This window comes from Gouania willdenowi, chromosome 15 (assembly GCF_900634775.1).
Source record: "Gouania willdenowi chromosome 15, fGouWil2.1, whole genome shotgun sequence".
Lineage (NCBI taxonomy): Eukaryota > Metazoa > Chordata > Actinopteri > Blenniiformes > Gobiesocidae > Gouania > Gouania willdenowi.
The window spans coordinates 20299363-20322039 of NC_041058.1; the positions used below are offsets into that span (position 1 = coordinate 20299363).

At 39.5% G+C, this 22677-nt stretch overlaps 1 protein-coding gene across 21 annotated transcripts in view; it reads right to left on the reverse strand.

Moving 5' to 3' along the window:
* The window catches only part of tacc2 (transforming, acidic coiled-coil containing protein 2), a 52279-nt gene that overhangs the window by 21677 nt on the left and 7925 nt on the right, over positions 1–22677 (reverse strand). For 17 of the 21 annotated variants that reach the window (XR_003675577.1, XR_003675576.1, XM_028467742.1 and 14 more), the window contains 5 exons: positions 20292–20536; positions 17573–17653; positions 10470–16232; positions 9265–9870; positions 5906–6172 (listed from right to left, as the gene is read on the reverse strand). Coding sequence is in view for 19 of the 21 variants with exons in the window: in XM_028467742.1 (XP_028323543.1) it covers positions 5906–6172; positions 9265–9870; positions 10470–16232; positions 17573–17653; positions 20292–20536 (6962 nt within the window). In the remaining 2 variants the exon portion in view is untranslated. Of the gene's footprint in view, positions 1–5905; positions 6173–9264; positions 9871–10469; positions 16233–17572; positions 17654–20291; positions 20537–20719; positions 20824–22677 lie in introns of those variants that run through there. The other 4 variants (XM_028467751.1, XM_028467743.1, XM_028467741.1 and 1 more) reach the window with 4 other exon arrangements.

The following is a 22677-nucleotide window of genomic DNA, read 5'->3' on the forward strand; positions in this document are numbered from 1 at the left end:
AGGGGAGCCTGTGGTAAACAATGGAGTGTGAGGAACAGCAAATCTGATCCTTCTACTGGGAATCTTCTTTCAGCCACACTACTAATGTCTATCCAAACAGATTTCTTTCAATTGTGAAAAATAAGGAGCATGAGATTTCACACTTTGTGTGTTTTTGTGGGGGTTTTTTATGTCATTGGTGTAATTTTGTGAATTTTCTGTCATTTTCTGTGCATTTTTGGGGTCACTTTCTGTATTTTTGTTGTTTTCTTTTTATTCCAGTCATTTTGTGTAATTTTGTTAACAGTTTGTGTGTCTTTGGAGCTATTCTGTAATGTGTTGTTGTTTTGTGTGTTTTTGTTGTCCTTTTGTTGGTTTAAGTGGTTGTTGTGTCTGTCTTTGTTGTCATTTTATGTTTTATAATAAAGTCATTTTGTGTATTTTATGGAATTGTCTGTGCATTTGTGTACTTTGTTTACTATGTTGGGCTTCACATTCCTTCCAACTTTTGAATTCCCATTTTTGGGGATTTGCTTTGGGGGCCACAAAAAAAATAGACCAAGGGCCATATGTGGCCACATTTAAAAAAAAGAATCTCCATCTTTTAGTCAACTGCATAGATCAATGTGCCCTGTGGGGGGCAACATGAGGAGCAAGACTTCACACACGTTTTCATTGGTGGAAAAAACGACTAAATGGAAATATGAGAAGAGTAAATGCATTGTAGACTCATGGGAAAGTTAGGGACGAACCACAACCTGAGCCTTCAGGACTCTTTCTCATAGATTTCGTGAATTGAGGTGTCCGATTTCTGCTAATGAGGACATCGCTCAACACTAAACACGGGTGTTCATGTGCAACCCAACACCTTGTCTTAAATTTGGGCTGCTTGCGCGTAAACATAAAGATCCATTAGATGCTGACAGACGACATTGATGGTCAATGCTTCGTAACCCAAAGGGAAAAGTCAAATCTACTCCCCCAATCACATCGTCCCACAGGACACTGCTAGAGGAAATATATTGACTGCTAATGTCATCCATCCGTCCAAACCTGCACCCCCCAACACAAATCCATACATGTATGTAGGCCACCAGAGCCTATGGAGGATTTAGGACACTGCATAGCTAACAGTAAACACACTCCCTGTGTTGTAGCTTTAAGAGAAGAGCCGGAGTTTGAACTTCAGCTGCAGAAAGTGAAGGAATAAAATATTCAACAAAGTCATGGAGTGGAAAATATGAATGTGGACAGTTTGGTTAAAGATTCATAGCAGCGCTAAGAATCACAGTCTCCACTTAGAGTCTGTTCAAGGTTTTAAGTGAATGCACAACAGGAAGCTGAGGAGATATCTGTGACACATTCAAAATGTTTCCTGGCCTTTAGTTTAGACAAATATAATGGAACTTTTGAGGACCTCACAAATGTTGTTGTGTCAGTGCTACACATGTGACCTGCCTGTGAGTCTGTAAGAAAACAGTAACGCACTGTGAAGTCAGTATTACCGTACATACGTTTTTACCAACGGGGCAGGTTTATCTCAAGACCAACATTATGCTAAATAAGGATTTTGTTATTTTGTAATCCTAACTAAGGTATTAATTCATCATAGGGACTAAATAATATCTAAAATAGATTATTAATAGGTTCACATTTAAGGCACATTATTAACATTCATGTCAGCATTTAGAATAATAACCAATCCGAGCAATAACACAGGAAAGAAATAAGGGTTTTTGTATATTTTCGTGATATTTATATTTCGTTTTCAGCATTTTTTTCTCATATTGTTGCCATTTTGTATAATGTATTGTCATTTTCTGTATTTTTCTTGTTGTTTTGTATATTTTTCTGTTATTTTTGTGTATTTTTCTAGTCATCACTTGCCTGTACTATTATCGCGCTAACTTCCGAGATTTATTCTGTGTGTGCTGTACTACAACGCTGGTAACTTCTTACTGGGGTGAATCACCATGGCAACTTATGCTGAAAGGCTTACCTGGTCAGGACCAGGGGGGTATTGCACAAAACCAGGATTGGGGATAAAGCCTGAAAAAAATCGGCTATCCTGGATAAACGTATCCCCACATCGGTTAAACGAAAGCCGGCCAAGTTTATCCTGGACAAGTAACCATGGTGATTAAATCTCTACGGCTTACATGCTGCAGAGCAGGTTAGCAACCAGGATAAAGTTATCCCTGAGAAATTAGGGTTTTACAGAATGTCCATGGTTTTTCTACATGTTTCTTTAGCCAAATATTATAGTCATTTAACATGTCCGTTGACTTTTGTTTAAATATTTTTTATTATCATAGTTTTATATGAAGATGAAAAGAACACATAAAAAGACAAGGTTTGAGCAATTACAGTGAGAAGGCAGGAATATTTTCCTTATTAATAAAACACCAACACTGAAAAGTTAGAAAAGATACAGAATAATCTGATTTTACTCATTATGACTGTAATGTAACTAAGAGAATAGACGATATTTTTTCCAGTGTGTCCTAAAAATAAGAAAATTGATATTGTACTGTTGGATCTGAAGGGTTTCACATTATTTTCACTTCACTTTTTAACTCTGTCAGGCCTCTGGATATTTTGTAATACTGATAAATCATGCTTGTGGAATTGCTGTCAGACGTTTGATTTAAAATGATTATTGGAATTCTTATTATTTGTTTTGTTAAATTATAGTCTTGTAGTTTTGTTGTAATGCTTTCTTACCTCCCATGTGGGAGACCTGAGTTCAAATCTTGGCTTATACACTGTACTTTTTTTGTGAATTTCCCTTCTGGGAGATCAATAAAGGTCTATTCTATTATATTATATTCCATATAACCCTAAATATATATATATAAATTTAATAATCAGTGATTTAGAAAGGTGATCAGCTCCACCTCCTCTTACTGTAACTACAGTATATGAGTTCACTTTATTAATTCTACATGTTTGGCCTATTTATGCATTAAGGTGGTCGGCTATTGTCTGCCGGCCTTTCTCTTTCTCCTTTTTAGCAGCGCTGCTGTTCCATTTTTCCTTATCATATCTTTTATTTCTTCATCCTGCTGCAGAAGCATCAGTTGTTTGCAGGTGTAAACAAAGCCGCACATCCGTGAGCCATACTTTCATCAGTAATTCTGTGATCGAATTCATTATCTCAAACATCCACAGTCGGCTTCACTAAGTCTCGTCTCTTTATCCTGCCTTAGCAAACGTGCAACCAATTTATCCAAGGTAGCACCAACCAGACTTAGTCTAACCACGCATTCTCCTTTATCCTGGACGTATTTATCCGACTTTAGTGCAATACTCCCTCTGAGCGAGTATAAAAGCATTGATTTAAAAGGTGCGACCTATAGCTTGTGTAAGCGACGCAACTAATGAGCTGACAACAAACTGGTTTCATTTCTATTAGTGTTAATGTTTTGGGTATAGAATATGATTGGTGCAAGAGAAATTAGAAATAAAAAGGACTCCTTGATACATTCAAATCTAGTGTAATTTGTCAGTTTAAAAACATATTACGTCTTGTATATACTTTTACATTTAATAAATCATCACAAGCCAATGAAAAATGTCAGAAAGAACCATAACAGTGGTTTACAAAACAAAAGTCGTGGGAAAATAATTGGCCAATATAAGATCCAGTGCAGCCAGTTTTGATGAATTTGTAGTGTTACATGTTAAAGAGAATACTACATTTCTTGAAAATTTTGCCGTGTAAATAAATGTTTTTGTTAGACATGTAAAACAATCTGTTAATGTTATACTGCTTATAAGAGTACGACATCAAAATAAATTTCTTCTGTTAGAAGAAACCAAACAAACCTCATTTAAACTTTATACAGTACATATCCAATTTTTGAGAATCAAGCACGTCAAATAAATGTTTTCTATTTACATTTTATTACTAGTTTAATTCTAAACTGTGATGAATTAATTATGTAAACCTTTTTGGTACACTTTAGTTATGATATTAATATGATAAACCTAGAAGGCATATCTTTAGGATGTGTTTCTAAGTGCTTTTATAACGTTGAAAAATTATATTTTATTTTATTCATTGGTCATCAGACTGGGTTTTGTTGTAGCAAATGTAAAACTCAGGGTTTAAGGAGCTTGATTGTCTAGAAAACACAACAGTTGTTATATATATATATATAGTTTTTTCATGCATTGAAAAATGCCTTATTAATCTCTATTACAGATATAAAGTGTTTAGCTCCCTCCTTTTCAATTGATATGACACAAGTTTCTCAGACAGAAAATAAAAACAATACAAATATTTTGGTCTTAGCTATTTAAAAAGTTATTTTTCATGCAAGACATGTTCTTCAGAAGCTAAACACAGATGATGTAATGGTAAAAAAAAAAAAAAAAAGGGGGCGTAAGAGACACCAGAGAACAGCCACTGTGACACAAAGAGGGAGAAAACACGCCCTCTACTGGTTAAACATATCACTGCACTGTCAAAGAGGCTGAGTCATTCACTACAATACAATAACAGATGTTGTTTTATTATGACAAAGTAGTAAAGAAAAAAATAAGCTATAAAAACACTTGTATTATAAGTATGCATTCAGACTCCATGGTGCAGTAATTGTTACTAATTTAATCTAAAGAAGGAAGCAGCACCACAATGCAACTGAACCATGAACACAATTATAAGCTATATTTAATAAAAAAATTTAACAGGCCAGCACAAAGAAATATGAGAGATAAAATGCTCCTATAGCGTCTACTCTTGTGTGTCTGTACATGCTTGACCCAGGTAGAGCCTGAGGGCTGAGCTTTTTCACACCATACATTCAGACACATAAATAATGAATGCCCACCACCCAAAGGAAGCATTAAGTCTGAGTATGGATAGCAACTTTTACTATATCTAGGTCAAAGCACCAGATGGGCCTTTAATGCTCTAATTGTCTTGTACTGTGACACTGTATGGTTAAGGATAGAGCTACTTTACATGAAGTAGGCTAAAGGGACTCGTGTCAGTCCTGAACAGATCAAATGTTAAGTCTACACAAACATGCCAACATAGACACCACTTATCACAAAACAACAATAACTTCAGATAAAGTGATTTAAACACTTAAGCTAACATTATAATAACATAATTATATTGAGACACTACTTTGGTGATGTTGTGGCGTCAAAACACAGTGTAAAAAAGTGTCTATTTACTTTACGAAGAGACGTAATCGCACCTAATTCAAAGCCATCATAGGTGAAAGTTAAATATTACAAGTACTCACATTACTGTAACTGAGTAATTGGGTACTTGGATAAATGAGTAATGTTACTTGTACTTAAGTACGTTTTAAAAGAAGTAAAATAATTAGTTACATTTCTACACCCAACCGTTACTGAGTAAATTATAATTTTTTTGTTTTCAAATGATCACCGGACATTGTGAAACTGCAAACAATTAAATGACCAGACAACAATCATAGCCGACCAACCAGATTAGAAGTAATGCACGCCGCCAAAACAGTATTGAAAGCCGGATACTTCCTCAGTTTTAGAGTTAATAAATGTATCTACTTAGAGCCTGAGAAAGTTCTTTTTATTTTGAAGTGAATTCATTGATGTTATTTATTTTTATAGCACATTTTGACAAACGTTTTATTTTATACAGATGCCTTTGTGGAAAATATATTATTAAGTTCCAATTGTGAAATATTTGGTCTCTTCTTTTAAAAGTTTATACATGAGATGTTTACTGTATACAAGAGAACTGTGGCAAGATTTATTACCATAAATACATGTGGGGTGAAAGAAACTAGTAACTTTTATTATGGGTACTATTTAACTGAGCTACTTTGTACTTGTACTTGATTATTTTATGTATAACTTACTTTCTTTCAAACAAGTAACAGTACTACTCTTTACACCCCTGGATACCATCGATTCATGCTCATACCTTAGCAGTACAGGACAGGATTCAGGAGCACAAGGAGCAGGAGGGGAAGCAGGTTGGAGATCACAGGGTAGGGGGTGGCAGGAGGAGTCAGGTGGGCTCGGTAGATCTTCAGGTGTGCAAGTCTCTGCAGGTGCGGGGGAAGCTGTGAGGATGTCTGTCGTACGGTGAAGGTGAGGAGGGTCAGGTAGTGGGTCGGGTTCAGACGTAGGAGGTGAGGTAATGGCAGGAGCAGGGGGCTCTTGGTCTGACTGCTCAATGAAGGGGGGTCTAAAGGGAGGGAACACAAAACATCAACATATGCATGAAGGGAACCTACCTGAAATAAGTCCAAGCTGTAGCACTTTGATCAGTGCCGTAACCTAAACCTAGCAGAGATTTAAAGAATGACAAGTTCACTCCCACCATCCTCGGGACATGTTGTCATTCTCACACAGGGAATGTTAACTCCTTCTATCAGTTACTTTACAGGATGGTCCATGCCTGCTCTACACAGTCTCTAAGATCTGCCCTGTTTGGGGGAGTCTGGCTCTGTCATCACAGGCCACCTGGTGGAGTGGATTTGGCCCTGATCCCGGCCCATCTTATCACAAGTGGAAGGCTCTCTAATCTGACAGGCAATGCGACGGACGCCCATGCAGCTGTTCCCCACTTGGGGCATGCCTCCTGTTTAGCTCTAAAAATATCCCAGTAGCACTCCACAATACATCCATCCACTAAAACACACTGACAGCCCTCACGTTTGGAGTCGACAGTCTGCTGAGCTGCACTTTTTCAGCGTCTACTGAAGCATTTCAAACAGGAACACATCTCGGCTATTCTCCACCTCTCTCCTGTAAAGACATTTCATTAGCTTTTCATTGGCTCGTAGCTACCTGTGGTTTACACTTTACAAATGTTGCTTTTCTTCTCATTCTGTTATAAAAGCACTTATTGTCCTAAAGGATGTAGACTGGGAGTATAAAGGAATGCCAATGTTATACATAGATACGAGTGGCAGCATCTGTGGCCAAGTCATCAAATAGACACGTCGAGTTTTGAGATTTCCTTAAAAAAGACTAGAACAGTTGTAAATGCCACTTCTGTTTGAATAATGAGACAACTGGAAGAGTGAGGGGTGTTCACTTTCATGTGGTTTCTCTTCTGTCATCTGACCCAGTAAAGTGGCTAACTGGTGGATGTACAGAAAGCCTCTACATACATATATTTAGATGGTTGTGGAGTACACTCACTTGAATCTTAACTCAATATGTTATGAATAAACCATTTCCTTGTGCGAATGTAAGACAGAGGCTAGCTTAATCACTTCACCTGCTAGAAAAGACACATAAAAGTAGCGTTACCATGTCAACGTGTCTATTTACAGTACTATGTGGGCTATTGGAATATTGTCCTGCCTTTTCACTTGATAAAAACATGACACACACACGTTTGTACAAATAAATGAACCACTGCTTGTGTTGAAATATTAACTATATCATTTTCTTCTAACGAGTAAGATACATTAACACAAAAGTCATATTCAAGTCTCAGAAGTTAGTCGGTTTCATTCTTCTTTACTGTTAGCAGACTGCTTGAGTGCAGTCAACAGTAGCAAAAAGATCAACCTGTTTGAACCTGCAGCATTTTTTTTCAATGAATGGAGGTACGCTCCAAAACACCTGGAAAACGCCTCACGTCTCATTGTCTCTCTATTTGTCTCCTTGTCTCATTTGTCTCCCATCTGGTGAGGTCAACAGGGCCAGACTGTAACCAAGCACTAGTCATGACCTACTGACCATCTGTTAAATCCACCAGGAAGACACAACAAACCTGGGTAGCTATTTTCTGTTCACTCACCCGGATTTCAGCTGAGAATTAATCCATCACATGACCTGAGAGGTAATGACAAGCAGTCAGTGGTCTGCGCCCTGCTGAGAGGCTGCATCAGTCCGAAACACAAGAGTTGATGATGATACACGAAAGTCCCTCACTTATCCATGTTTGATTGGGTTATTCACACCAGTACTAAAGGTTTCCCTGAACCCTGGCTTTTGTGCTGCTCTGTGAGAATGACTTCAGTGGTGCCGAGTGTCTGCCCAAAGTCCTCCCACTAAAGGCTTCACTTGACAAAGCTGCATAGACTGAGCAGGAATGACAACCAGTACTGCCTTTGTGGGCGGAGGAAAACTAGCACATGTACGCAGACTTATCATTCACCACGCTGCTACATTTCTGTCTGGGCCACATGCAAGCACAAGTAACTTCATCTATAAATTTCACAGCCATTCTTCCTCTATCTAACTTTGGACAAAGCTTAATGCCACCAATAGCAGTGATGCGACAAGTGTTAGAGACTGACAGGCGGCAAGTGCTACATGAGCATGTGGGATGGCTCCTCAGAATGCAGGAACAAGGCAGACTAAATGACTGACAGCGCTTTAAAGGGTTATTTGGAATTTTAGATATTTAAATACTCCACAAGTATTGAAGCTGTAAATCTATTATAATATAATTACAATAATAATAACTCAGTAAATAATCTCCATAAATAGTACAAATAATGTGAAGGGATTGAGTACTTTGTGATTATACTAGTACTAGTAATTGTCAGAAAGGAATTCATATAAATGCAATATCATAAACACCAATATAATGTATGTATATAATTGTGTAGATTGTGATAAAACTATGTGATGTCAAAATGTACTTAATGGCTTTTCTCTTGTTGATGTTGCCATTTGTATAGATAATTGAATATGGGGTTGGCGCCTATAAGCTTTCTTGCTTCGGCCTACTCCTTTTGAGCTTTCGTTACCGTGTAATAATGTATGTTGTGTTTAGTAAAAAATAGGAATGTAAATTGCTCAAATAACTAAAATAAACTAAAGAAAGACATGAAATGGAATAATTCAGCGAGAGGCTTTCTTGCTTGTAAAAGATTGAGATTAAACACTCCAAATAAAAACTACCATGAGGTCAAACTGAATAAGGGATTGATATTGCAAGTGGGAAATTTTACTGAAAATGGAGACTCGGTGTTGTCAATTAAATAAGTCCTATTATTGACACAATTTGCACTGTTAAACTGCTGTAGACAGAACCATCCACAAAAACAATTTCATGGTGTTAAGAAGCCAAAAAAGCCATCAATGAATGCACAGAATTTAACGTTAAAAGTGTAACAGAGAAAATACAAGTGTGAGTCACTGAGCTGTAAAGCATATTTTTCCTTTATATATGTATATAAACAATAGTGGTTGAGTTAGAGTTAACAGTTCATTCCTGAACGCATGTTAAAAAGCTAATTTCTTGATTTATTTAGGTTATTTGTTTGATTTACAGAGTGATTTGACATACAGACACTGTGTTCAGACACTTACCCAGTGTGCTTGAGCTGTGAAACAGATTCTCTCACTGTTTCTGTGGCAGCAGTTATCCCAGCTGGGGCTGTAAATGACTGCACAGGTGGGAACGTTCCTGGCTTTCCCACTAGCTCTTCTTCACTGGCAAGCTTTTTCTCTGGTTGCAAATCCTCTGCTGGTGTCTTTGGTTGTTCAGGTTTTTCATTTTTTGCTACAATCTCTTCTTCTTCATTTCTCTTTGTTAATGCGTTTTTATCTGGTTCTTCTGATACTTTTATCAGATTTTCTACATTCCTGTCAGCCTCAGGAATCTCATCTGGTCGTTCCTCTTTTGTCTTGGTTGGTTCTTCTCTTTCTCTTTTTAGCAGCTCGACTTTGGCACTTACTTTCGGGCCGTAATGGTCAACCCTGTGCTGTGTTGGTTCAGGAAGGTCTGCTGCCTTTTTTAGAGGTTCAGGAAGATCTACAGGCCTCTTCACAGGATTTTCTTTCTCTGAGGTCTTTTCTACAGCTTGCTCAGGTGGTGCTGGTGGTGTTGGTACCACCTCCAGGCTCTGAGGGGCAGCTACCTCCTCAGTCGGAGTTAGAAAGTCTAGCTGAGGCGACTCCAAAGATGGGAAGGGTCTGAAAAACACAAACCAAGAAGAGACGTATGTTTTCCATCACATGATTGAACGGCTGACAGGTCACAAGTGTGAGTCTATATGTTTGTAGATGTGTGTGTGTGTGTGCGTGTGTGTGTAAGTATGTTAGTGCTGTTATTGTCTTGTGTTGAGTAAAAGTTGATTCCTGTTCTGGAGACTGGAAACAGTGTCACCGCTGATGTCACCCTTTGAATATAAAAAGGTCATGTGACTGGAGCTCCAGCTAAAACAATGTACATCTCTGTGTTTACCTCCTCATTCATATTCATTGTCTCAAAGCTTTCCCCATTCTCACTCCACACCAAGAATGCAATGTTAAGAAAATCATTTATACAAATTGTGACAATAATACAAAGCAGGAGTTGATGAACTTATATCTTGTGGTTGTGCGTAAGTGATTGTAGGTAATAAGGATCATTTTACAACTCAACCCATATAGTTCACTCTCGCTGTCTGTTCTCTCGTACAGAACAGAAAAGCTGTCACTTTAACACAATAAAGGAGTGCCTGTTTAACATGCTTTTACCATGTTAGGTCAGACAATACTTAGCTCACCAGACACATGCTTGCAGTGTTTACCTTGATGTATCCACTGGGTTCTGCTGCTCAGTCTGAGCTTCTCTTAGGGTCGTAATCCAGTTTGTATCTGTTGTAGAAGCATTTTGTCCCACAGTAGGACTTTTTGAGTCATTAGTAACTTCTCGGTTCACAGCTCGTTGTTCAACAGCAGTGTGGCAAGCATGAAGGTTTACGGCCATATCACGGTGCAGCTTTGGTAATAACTCCTTTTGAGCTTTCACTTCTGGCTGAACCGTCGATTTAAGTGTTGACAAAATATCACTTTGGCACAAACTAGCAGATGGGGCAGGGACTACATTGGTAGTATTAGTGTTCTCTTTGTCTTCTTCTGCTGCATTAGAAAGCCCATCCTCCGTGTGGATAGCTGCAGCCTCAGTGCTAATGTGTGACACAGCACTTTGAAAGTGGTCGAATACCTCAATGGATTCTAAGCTATTGGTTTTTAAATCTCTATTTAAATGTGTACTGCCCTGCTTTTCTGTTGCGTCATTGTCTATTACTTCAGTCTGCCTTAGATCCACTCCTTTTCCATTAACTTCCTTTATGTCTAACCCTTGTAGGAGTGGTTGAATGTCTGGGCTGTTTTGTGGAACAGGGGTTTTATTGCAGTTCTGTTGTCCAGGAAACGTGTTCAATGTATCCTGAATTCCAGGCTCTTTAATTTCACTGATGTTACTTTGCCGAGCTGTGGTTTTGCTCCCATCATTGCCAATAGTTTCTGGTTTCTTGACATGATCTAGGGAAGAAATTTCTTCTGACAGGTTTATATTTTGACTATTGCCTGTACAAGTTTGATTCGGCTTTGTGTGGTCTTGTGACAAACCACATGTTTGAGAATTCTCACACATCTGTGAGGTAGTCTCAGCAAATACAGCAGGACTTGTTGATGTCTCTGCCTTTCTAAAAAGAGATTGACAGTTGCCTGATTGATAGTTTTTTTGCTGACTTTTATCATCAATGGTGGTCATAAACCCTGTGTTTGCCATTGCATCTGTATGTGACTCAGCCCCTCCTACATCACTGCTTTTCTTCTCATTTAGTTCTTCCCTGGTCTCACCTACCTGAGAGCCTTCATCAAATATGGCTCTGTCATCTAAGGTATTACTTTCATCTGTCCCTCCTCTTTCAGTTGATGTACAGGAAAGCTTTGATTGAACATTTGACCCAATGACACCTGAAATTTCTTGTACAAATTCATTTTTCTCTGAAAGTACCACTCCTTCCCTGTAATTTAGGTCAACAGCTGAGACCTTATCCTTGCTTGTTGCCCCTTGAACAAGTGCTTGGGTTTCTTTGTCAATCCCACCTTTCTCCTCCAGAAGGCAAAGGGACATTTGTTCCGTATAATGACTTGATCCCAGACCGTGTTGCTGTTGCTCCTGTTGCTGAACCACACATTTCAGTTCCAGTGCAGTATGTAATTGGCCTATTTCTGCAGCCAAATCCGATTTTGTGTTGTTACAATTACTTTCTGATGTTGTTGTCACAGTTTTAGGCTCAAGGCTTAACTTTACCTCAGCCTGTAAATTGTCCTTCAGTGAATCTAAAGTTCTGCTTGAAAACAAAGTTGTTTCTACTTCACTTTGAGATTCAACCTCTTCGTGTTCTTGTTTTTTAACATTTCTTAAGGGCGATTCAGTCATTTTGATATTGTGATGATGTAGTACCTGTAAGTCTTTAAATTCCTCCACAGCTTCCTTATCGGATTTATTACTTCCTCGAATCATGATGCTTATCTTTTCTGTAATGCCACTGTCAGCTGATTCCATTTGTTTATTCATTATGGGCTCTTCAGCTTCTTTCTTTCCTTTAAACAAAACAACTAAGCTCTGGCCAATTGCATTTAGTTTGTCATTGATGTCATCTTTAGTTTCCTTATAGTCCTTGTTTGCTTCGAATGGTGAGTTAACAACATCAGTGCTAATGGATTTCTTACTGATGATACATTTATTGTCATTAAGGTCTAGCTCAGATTGATGTTGGGAAATTTCACAAATATTTTCCCTTTTGTCTGATAATCCAACAGCATCTAGAGGATGTGATATCAGAGATTGATTTTCCTCTTGTGTAAAAGAAAAGTAGCCAACGTGAACATCGCAACTCTTACCCTCATTTCTAGATCTCGTTGTCCGACAACTATCCATTTCAGAACCAAATACACTGCATGCCAGATCCTGTGGTAAAGATACCTGCGTTGTTTCCACGTTTGTATGGCTCACAACCTTGACAGTGACATCATTGTCATTACCATCAGTGTTACACTCTATTTGCTTATGGAGAGAAGTATCACAGTTGGTAATATCCTCCAAAATGGGACTGAGAGGATGAAATTCTCTGACGCACGGTTCCCTACGAGTCAGTGCAGTCACTATTTCTTCGATGGTTTGTTCGTGTAAAACTTTATTGAGATCTTCATTGTTTAGTTCACAATCAGGAGACATGGGCTGATGACAGGGCTCATATGGTTGTGTCAGGAAAAAGCCTGGGCAGTTCAAGTTAGGATCTTGTTTGAATTTGTGTTCAGTATCACTAGCAGGAAAACCAGTAGAGATGTCACTTGATGGCTTGCAGGCACTGATTGAAGTCATAGAGTTGGAGGGATGGAATTGGTTATTCTCTTCTTCTTTAATGGTATCCATCTTTGTTAAAGGTGACTCTGTGGACTGGTCAGCTTTACCAGCAACTTTAAAATCAGCTTGTAACACATCACTATTGGATTGATTATGTTTTTCAACTCCTTCATGCAAGTCACTCTGAACAACTGGAAGGACATCAGGGTCGGCACATTCTGTGGTTTGTGAAAAGATAAAATTAGTCTGGTTTTTATTTTCAGGGTGCGGAGGCTGTTTCGAGCAAGCCTCCGTCATGGACTGCACATCTAAAATGGTTCTCTCCAAGCTGTTGTTTTCTGGTGAATCTATGACACTTTTCTCTTTGCTATCGCCAGTCTTTGTATCTATCTCTTTCAGCTGGAAATCCTCCTGAGGCTTTGGAGGGTCAGCTTCCTTATCTTTTATAAGAGCTTCAATTGTTGGGACTTCTTTCTTTTTCAAGCTTAGAACCTCAGGGAAAGTGTAGCTCGCCTCAACAATAGGGTATTGTAAACTCTCATAAACAGTCAGTGGGGGCAGAGATGCAAAGTTCAGAGCTGGTTTTAACATGTGAGTTAAATCCACTGAAATCCTTTTGTCCATCACATTGTCAGCAAAGTGAACTCTGTTCCTCTCGCGCACACCCAATGAAGATGGAGTGCTGCTGCTTTGACTATTAGATTTGCCTTGAATTTCAGCTGGAATTTCAAATGTTCCTGCTTCAATAGAACTACCAGGCTGGACTTGAACATAACCACTTGCCTGGTGCATGGGTGGGATTTTCCGTGAAGAAGTCAAAGTGTTTGGCAGGCAAACTTGGCTGTGGGTTACCTCCGTGATGGGCAACTCTGCAGAAGCTTGTCCTAAAGACTGCTCTTTATTTAAAGAGCCCATCTCTTTCATCTTTGCTGTTATCCGTCTTTTTGTATTGCTGGAGCTGTCCTCACTAACAGCAGGTCGAGGTGCGTTATGCTGCTCCTGGCAGGGCAGAAAAAGAAACTGATCGGCTGTGGTAACGAGTCGTTCACTCCAGTCTTGTGACCTGAACTGTGACTCTGCAACATTTATCGATGGACACACCTCAGTCTCGACTGATGACAGTCCTCCAGCTGATCCTTCTGGTTGGTTACAAGAACTGTGCTCTTCAAGCACTGCTTTTATCTCATCCACTTCTTGTTCGCCTCTGCTTCCTGCCTCTATTCTTTCTGATCCTGTAACATGATGATATGTAGCATCAGAAGCAGGCTGGAGCCCAAGAGGATAGATGTCTTTAAAGTCCTCTGTCCGGAGAGACTCCTTTTCTATGTCTCCTTCTTCATTACGTGAGAGCTCCGCATCAAAAGTGCGAACATCCGTGTCCTTCAGTCCCTTAATCTCGTTCTCTGTCGAGCTGTGTGGCATTTTGCTGCTGTAGCTTTCCACAAAATCAGCCTCTCCCTCTTTGGCTAAAGATGCGAGTGAGTATTTCTCCTGTAAACAGATTATTGGAAGCTGAGGTGGGCTGCCCAGGAGTTTGCAGTCCTCTCTGCCTTCCTGTTTGTTCTTTTCTTCTCTCTTCTCACTCTCTGCTACTGATACAGTGGCCTCTCTCTCCACTGAATCACACATCTCGCTCACTCGCTCTCCCTTGGTTTCTATCACTTCTGGCATCACGAGTGTTGCCAGTGGCAACGCAGAGCCCACCAATAAAACCTGTTCAGAAGCACTCTCCAGGCAAATTGCTCCCACACATGTTTGGTTGTGAGAAAGAAGGCTCTGATTTTCTCGTGTGAATACTTTTGCTTCTATATCTGTAGCTTTGTCTGTTAACGTATCTGAACTACTGTCAGTAGAAGGAACTGTTTCAATAACTGTAGTATGAATCGGGACACTTAGGCTCCCGGTTTTAGTTAAATTTACATGTAGCTCCATCTGTGGGCTCAGACTTTTCATGTGGCTGTGGTTATCAGATTGATGGTGTTTCTGGTTGGACTCAGGTGTGCAGAATACAAGAAGAGGATCCTGCATACTAGAGGATGACGATTTTGGGCTAAAGAGTTTTCCCTGTTCATGATCATACTTATTATCCTGCTCATCCACACTAATCACAGACTGAGAATCTGCCTCTAACACTAACCATTCGTTCGCTGGTGAATCTGTGTGATTTTCTGCTTTAATGAGGGACCCAGCATCTGTTCCATTACTAGACTCTCGTGTCGTTTTGGATTTCAGTTCAAGCTCTGTGTCCTTTTCACTTTTTTTCTTCTTCTTACGTTTACGTTTCTTTGTCTCTTTGCTGAGTCCGATTGTTTTGTCACTTGCTGGAGTTGTGTGCTGGTATGTGCTGAACTCTGTGTTTCTCCCTGTCTTTGCTTCTAATGGCTGTTCTGATAATATAAATGAATCCACTGTAGAGTTTTTACCCTCTGGTGATTCATTTTCTGAAATCTCCCTTTCATTTTGTACTTTGCACGAGTTTAATCTGAAGTCATCATTCTGACATTCTTTTTCTATGTCTAGAGATGCGGTTATTGTGTCTGTGTTATTATCATTAACTGCTGCACTGTAAATCAATGGGTCATTTTCCTCCATTATGGCCTTTAAGACATTTCCAACCCCGAAAACATCCCTGTGCTCATTGAGAGCAGATTCTCTTGTGGTTTCCACAAATAAATCTGTTGTCTGTTGGGAAGTTTCTTCCAGTTCATCTGACTTTATTCCTTTTTCTGTCCTAATTTCTGAAGATGTACTCAGACCCTGGGCTGCTTTTGTTTCACTTTCAGCACTATTCCCCATGCCCAGTATGTAATCCCTGAAACTAAACACAACTGTGTCTTTCTGACTGTTTTCACCCTCACTGTTTCCATGTGTACTCATTTTTCCATGGCTCTTGTTGCTAGCTCCTGGCTGGACAATAACTGGTGGTGGCGGCGGTAATTCATTTGACTCTTTCACGCTCCCAGTTTTTTGCTTGATACTGTTAACTTTTTCAGACATTGAGGGCTGGGAAGGAGTGGGAGTGAGCATGCCCAGTGACGCCATCTGCTCCTCGCATTCCTGGATGGCCTCTTGGAGTTCCTGGTCTATGAACATGGACTGAGACCGGTTCAGGGCTGGGCTACCAGGCTGAGGTGAGGCAACAGGCTGAGGTGTAGGTTGGACATCTGTGATAAGTGGGTCACAGCCATGAGGCCTGAAGCAGGGGTAGAGTGACAGTTAGGATGGAGCAGACGCACAGCTGCTAATTCCACGAGGCCACACCAGGCACTGATTGTCATAGTAGAAGCTCATGCACACGTTCAGCATTTTTTAGGATGCCTTCATGCTTGGTTTTAAAGTTTCTAAGCATGTGAGTGTTAATAATAAACAAATGTTGAAATTGAACATTTAGTCTTTTTACAAAAGCGATTAATTTTAATCTATATAAATGAATAAATTATTTCAGTCTTCTTTTATTTGAGTAGGGAAATAATTTTTTTCTAATTAGAATACAAAGAGGAACAGAACTAGAAAAAAGGAAAAATATATATTCGTTGTCTAGTGTCTGTTGATTTATTGTAGCATCCAATAGTTGTTAAATCCCTGCTTTGTTTTTGATGAAAATTAAAAATGCAATAACTGCATCTTTAGCATGTGCTTCCCAGTCAACATTTTGTCTATTTTCAGTTTTAAGGAAAAGGGTTTGATTTACTGCTCCCACCATCATGACTCCTAATAGTGGCTACCGGCCCCTGTAATTGTAACACAAAGGCTTTGTCGGTTGTAAATATACTATAATCTCTGACCTGACAGCGTGCCACTCGCTGCCTTTGCCAACCTACCACTTGAACCTGGATCGGATTCACTTGACACACCCAGCTAAAGGGAGAGGGAGCAAAACAAACTTCACCATTTGAAGCTTGTTAAATTTTTCCATCCAGCACGCTGTTGCCTGCCTTCACCTCAAGTGAAATATACCCAGTATTTACGAGCACGCTGTTTCTTTATTTGAGATGTAAGTAGTCCTATGTAAGGATTAGCTCCCATTTTGTATTAAAGATACTGCATATATATTTTTAAAAAGTGTAAATGTGTAAGACTCCACTTTCTATCCTCAACAGGTCAAATAAACAATCACACGCATATTCACACAATTTCACTCCCACTGTCAATTTAAAAAATCCAGTTAACCTGTAGAGTTTTAGAAATGTAGGGGTAAAAAAGTGAACCAAGAGGAAACCAGCCTACACTCTGGGAGAACATGCAAACTCTGCACAGGAAAAACCTGGCACTTGTTTAAATAACACACACCATCCTGCGCTAGAGGCAGAGCATTCGTTGAAGCAACAGGTAATTAACTTAAGCAAGAAGGTTAAAATGGTTATCATCACATGTCAGGACACGTCTACCACACACTCCAGCATTAGTCACATCAATCTGTCAGCTGGTTGTTTCACTCCATGCGTCTTCATTTCCCATCAAATGCTCAACACACCCCCAAAAAAGACAGACTTTCTGTCTCCCGTCATGCTGAGTCTTCGCAGATCGCAGTACCTGGAATCTAAAGCCTCTGCTGGATGATAGACTTCAACGTGATGCTTCACTTTCCTCTCACCTGAGCTACAGTGTGCTCTGCTGACATACACACACACACACACACACACACACACATTTGGACATAAGTAGTGTGATTCAATCATTAAATTATTTTTTACCACAAAAAGCACCAAGATTTACAATGCAACATTAACAACAAAGGCAGTGGGAGGCTTTGGACAACAATTCCTATTAAACATGTAGCACTAGTGTTTCCCATGAGTCACTGGGTGAATGTGTGTAGGTTTACAATCATCCACTGCCTACACACATGTAAGCACGTCATTCACAGATAGATGCTGGTATTTGTTCCTTCTGCTGCAAAAAGAACCACCAGACGCCTGATAATAGTACTTTCCACAGAATGTTACCTAACAGGACAATAAAGAGTAATGCGCTGCAAACAAAAGTAATAATTTACACACCCAAATGCATTGAGGTGTAATGGAAAATCTGTCAAATCTAATATGTTGAACAAGAGTTTGCTTTACTAGTGAAAAAAATTTGCTGAGACCAAGCATGCCCGACTAAATCAGCAGAAGTGGTTCAGGAATGGTATAGAGGAACCAAATAACAAGGTACAGGTGTTTGAATTGTCTTTCAAATTTCTAAACAACGGGGCGTCTCTGGGATGGAAACTTGTTAGTTTATTGGAAGAATCATGCTGTGACTTCCAGGACTTACAGGATATGATGCTACCTTCTAGCTGGTAGAACCAGCAGGACTCTCCTCACGTGTTAGGTGTAGTCAATGCCAAAGTTCTGTCCTGTTTTGGCAACAAAAGGCTAACAAACACAACAAAAGTGAGAGTCAACACTGTCAGTGCTAATGGCATTTAGGAGCCATTTCATTTCCTCTCAGAGCGCAAACCTCTGCCTAGCGCCAAATATCTTCTTTGCCAGATACTGGCAGTTATCTGGATCAGTGATCCTAATCATGGTATGGTTTGGAAGAAATTTCTAAACCCATTAATAACGATACAATAGGTATCCCTCATTTTTTGAAAAGTCTTTTTAAACTGATCCAGAACCAGTATATTGATCTAGATCTCTTCCAAAATGTATCCGTTAAGTACTTTTGATGTAATCCTGCTAACAGACGCCACTGAAAATATTACCTTCTTGATGTACGGTGGATATAAAAAGTCTACACACCCCTGTTCAATGCATTTGAAAAACAAACTGAAACTTTTCAGGGAGGTGAAGTCAAAATAAAAAAACTGAGAGAATGAGGTTGCAAAAGTGTGCACACCCTCTTATAACTGGGGACAAGGCTGTGTTCAGATTTAACCAATTACATTCAAACTCATGTTAAATTGGAGTCAGCACACTGTCACCATTTAAAGTGACTCTGATTAACCCCAAATCAAGTTCAGCTCTTCCAGTAGGCTTTTCCTGATATTTTTGTAGCCACATCTTCCAGCACAAGCCATGGTCCGCAGAGAGCTTCCAAAGCATCTGAGGGATCTCATTGTTCAAAGATATCAGTCAGGTGAAGGGTACAAAATAATTTCCAAGGAATTAAATATAACATGGAAAACAGTGAAGACAGCCATCATCAAGTAGAGAAAATATGGCACAACAGTGACTTTACCAAAAACAGGACGTTCGTCCAAAATTGATGACAAGATGAGAAGAAAATTGGTCACGGAGGCTTCCAAGAGGCCGACAGCAACATTGAAGGAACTGCAGAAATTTCTGGCAAGTACTGGCTGTGTAGTACATGTGACAACAATCTCCTGTCTTCTTCATATGCCTGGGCTATGGGGTAGGGTGGCAAGAAGGAAGCCTTATTTTACAAAGAATAACATCCAAGCCCGGCTTCATTTTGCAAAAACACATTTGAAGTCCCCCAAACGCATGTGTGAAAATGTGTTATGGTCCGATGAAACCAAGGTTGAACTTTTTGGCCATAATTTTGGCACAAACCTTTTGGGCTTCTGTTAGAAAGCTGAAGATGAAGAGGAACTTAATCTTTCAACATGACAGTGACCTTAAGTACACAGCCAAATCAACAAAAGAATGGCTTCACCAGAATAAGATTGATGTTTTGGAATGGCCCAGCCAGAGTCCAGACCTGAATCCGATTGAAAATCTGTGGGGTGATCTGAAGAGGGCTGTGCACAGGATATGCCCTTGCAATCTGTCAGCTTTGGAGCAGTTTTGTAAAGAAAAGTGGGCAAATATTGCCTCATCAAGATGTGCCACACTGATAGACTTTCACCCAAAAAGACTGAGTGATGTGATAAAAGCAAAAGGTGCTGCAACAAAATATTAGTGTAAGGGTGTACATGTTGATGCGACCAGGTTATCTTAAGTTTTTTTTTGTATTTTTCCCCTTTAAAGGTTTCAGTTTGTTTCTCAATTGCATTGTGCAGGTTATAGGTCACATTAAAGGTGGAAAACATTTTTTTAAATCACAAAACCTGGCATTTGAACAGGGGTGTGTATTTATGACTCACACATTTAACAGTTCAAAAATAAACACTGCAGCACACACACCAAAACACTTCCTGGTACATACTGAGGAGAGTCGTGGGTCAAAAACCTTTTAGCCTCATGGTGGTCATTGGTGGTTTTCGTGCAGGTAGAACGGTTTCTTTTAACAGAACGCTTCCCCTGATGTTATTACATCACAATGTACAAGTGTGTGGGTCTTTTTATTTTTGTGTACTCACCCCAGTGAGGACTCCCATATGTTGAGCTCACTGCTGAAGTCTAAACTGGGCAGCAGGTCATGAGGAAACTCCAGTTCCTCCTTGTCATCCTGGTCTGCAGATGAACATCTGCTCTCTTCCACTCCGGTGATGACCGGCACGTCTGGGACCAGTGGCTGGGAGTGGACACCGTGCTGGTAGCTGGAGGATCCCGTCAGTGATGCTCTATTGTTGCTCTGGGTCACACTCTCAGAGCGTCCTTCCGCCTGTGGAGGAAGGAGATCAACAGTAAGAATATGCTGGAGACTCTAATAGAAGAAAACACTGTGTACATAAACAAATGTGAGCAAATATGAACAGCCTGGAGTTGACGCTCAAAGACGAACTCCACGTGAACAAACAACCTTTGGTAAACTATTATTTGCATAGTGAGTCCGAGCACTTCTTACCTTCACCACAGGCATTTCTTTGCTTAAAGGATCACAGAGCAATGTGCACGGCTCCTCAGTAACATAGCAGGAAACAACTAACAGGTCAAAGGAATGGTTGAAAGACATCTAAACTTTTCTATCTTAGACACACCTCATATGGGTGTTGGATCTAGGGTTTTTTTTCTCACAGCATTTTAAAAAAAATGACTTTGGCTCAAAAGTAGTTATCATCAAACCAGTCTTACTAGATAGTTTTATGATTGACATAAATCGTTGGATAGACGAAGGCACGATTTCAGCTCAAAACAAAATCCCGATTTTTTTTTACTTTGAGAACTACATTTTTCCCCTTTAAAAAAAAAGACACTGGATTTAATTATTGCAAGTATTTTCTTTTAATTAAAAAAGTGAAAACAAATGTCAATATTGGGAATAAAGTGCAACTGCAAAGCTTCAACAAAGAATGTTAAATCCCATGTGGGTTTGATAAAATAACAACCTGCCCAACCAAAAATGTGTCCATAGATCTGAGAGACCTGCTGGGTTCATACCTGACTAACATCTCAATGATGTATTCTGGACCAAACCATTCACAGGTTTATACACCAGAAGCAGAACTTTCTAGTCTATTCTGAGGCTGAATGGGAGCCAGTGTAAAGACTTTAAACCTGGAGTAATGTGTTCTGATCTCAGCACCTAGATGCTTGAATTTGAAAGAAAAAACATTATTTTTTTTAAATTTATTTATTTTAAAGAGGCAAAATTAACTTTAATTTCAAAATACAACATACACTGAACAAAAATATAAACACAAGACTTTTGTTTTTACTTTCTCACAAATATTGTTCACAAATCTGTCTAACTCTGTGTTAGTGGGCACTTTGCAGAGATAAGAGCATTTGCCCACTGAAGTCGGTTGCGACAACAAACTGCAGTCAAGTCGAGACCTCGATGAGGACGACAAGCATGTAGAGGAGCTTCCCTGAGACGGTTTCTGACAGTTTGTGCAGAAATTCTTTGGTTATGCAAACCCATTGTTGTAGCAGTTGTCCGAGTGGGTGGTCTCAGACAATCATGGAGGTGAACATGCTGGATGTGGACGTCCTGGGCTGGTGTGGTTACACGTGGTCTGCGGTCGTGAGGCTGGTTGGATGTACTGCCAAATTCTCTGAAACGCCTTTGGAGACGTCTTATGGTAGAGAAATGAACATTCAATTCTCAGAACTTGTGATAAAACTGAACATTTTTAGAGTGGCCTTTTATTGTGGTCACCCTGAGGCACACCTGTGCAATGATCATGCTGTCTAATCAGCATCTTCATATGCAGCACCTGTGAGGTGGGATGGATTATCTCTGCAAAGGAGAAGTGCTCACTAGCACAGCTTTAGACACATTTGTGAACAATATTTGTGCGAAATAGGTATTTTGTGTTCATAGAAAATGTTTTAGAGTTTATGTTTTTGTTCAGTGTATATTGAGATTTAGGTTTGTTAGGGTGTTGTATCCCTCAATCAAGGAGTGAAAGACTTTATCTATATTTCGACCAACTGGTGACTCTCAGCCAACCCTTACTTTAATGTTAGCAAACAAAACAATCTCAGGCCAAATGAGTGTTTGCATGACAACACAAACATCACGTGTGGCCCTGGTTCCACCTTCAGGGATTTACAGACAGACCAACGTGAGTCAGTGACATGACAAATGTCCCCGTGTTACAGATGATCATCTTACATAAACAGTTACAATCAGTCATATGAAATATGGAACATTTTTATATTCCAAATCTACAAAAGCATCACACCTGAATATAAATTATTATAAGGCTGCAGTTTGTTCTCAACTGTTGGGTTTAATGCCTGAATTATAGAAAACACAATGTTCTAAGTCAGTGTTTCTTCAACCATGGGGTAGTGACCCCATGTGGGGACAACTAATTATATATACATATATGTATACTTTTAGATAAAAAAAAGAAG